Source organism: Loa loa (assembly GCF_000183805.2).
Source record: "Loa loa unplaced genomic scaffold supercont3.4354, whole genome shotgun sequence".
Classification (NCBI taxonomy): Eukaryota; Metazoa; Nematoda; class Chromadorea; order Rhabditida; family Onchocercidae; genus Loa; species Loa loa.
Genome location: NW_018112530.1, coordinates 1 through 654, shown reverse-complemented (window position 1 = coordinate 654; position 654 = coordinate 1). Strand labels below are relative to the sequence as shown.

General features: G+C 20.0%; 1 protein-coding gene across 1 annotated transcript; it reads left to right on the top strand.

Moving 5' to 3' along the window:
- Nucleotides 1–237: 237 nt before the first annotated feature.
- LOAG_16151 (hypothetical protein) lies at nucleotides 238–422 on the top strand (the record flags this gene model as incomplete). The annotated part of the gene is made up of 1 exon (XM_003151640.2): nucleotides 238–422. A coding segment is annotated over one exon (185 nt), but the record flags the coding sequence as incomplete, so codon positions are not given.
- Between the last annotated feature and the right edge of the window lie 232 nt (nucleotides 423–654).

The following is a 654-nucleotide window of genomic DNA, read 5'->3' as shown; positions in this document are numbered from 1 at the left end:
CAAAAAAATAATACATAAAATTTCTATAAGAATAGTTACAAATAATTTTTAATTTAGTTTTTATAAAATGAAAATTTAATAAACTTATTACTATATTTTATAAATTTTGTATTTTACTGCAAACACGATTATCATTCGTATTATTATTATTAGCAAATATTATTCGTATTATCGTAACAACTTATCTAATTTGTTTATTTATTAATTTAATTTTTTTTTTTTGATTTTCATTGTTGCAGATATCGGGTTTGTTTAAGCAATGCACAAAAGGTGTTACTGTAAAATTGGATGATGATATGTTGAAGCATTACTGTAATGAGGATACTTTTATCATTGATATTGAACAAGCCCAAGATGATCCATCATGTTGTACAGTAACACTCGTTGAATTATCACCATCACATTTCTCTCAATCTACATAAATTTAATCAAATTCATTTTCCTTTTTTTTTTTCTTTTCAAATTTTTTTTAATGATTTAAAATTATCATAAAATTATTAAAAAACAAAGGAAAAAAAAGCAGTGACAAACAGGAAATGTTTCGAATGTTAATTTTTATGGATTTTCAAAATTTTTTTTTCTAAAAAAAAATTTTTTAATTTTATAAATGTAAAAAATTTTTTCATTGAGAAAAAAAAATGATTTTTATAAAGC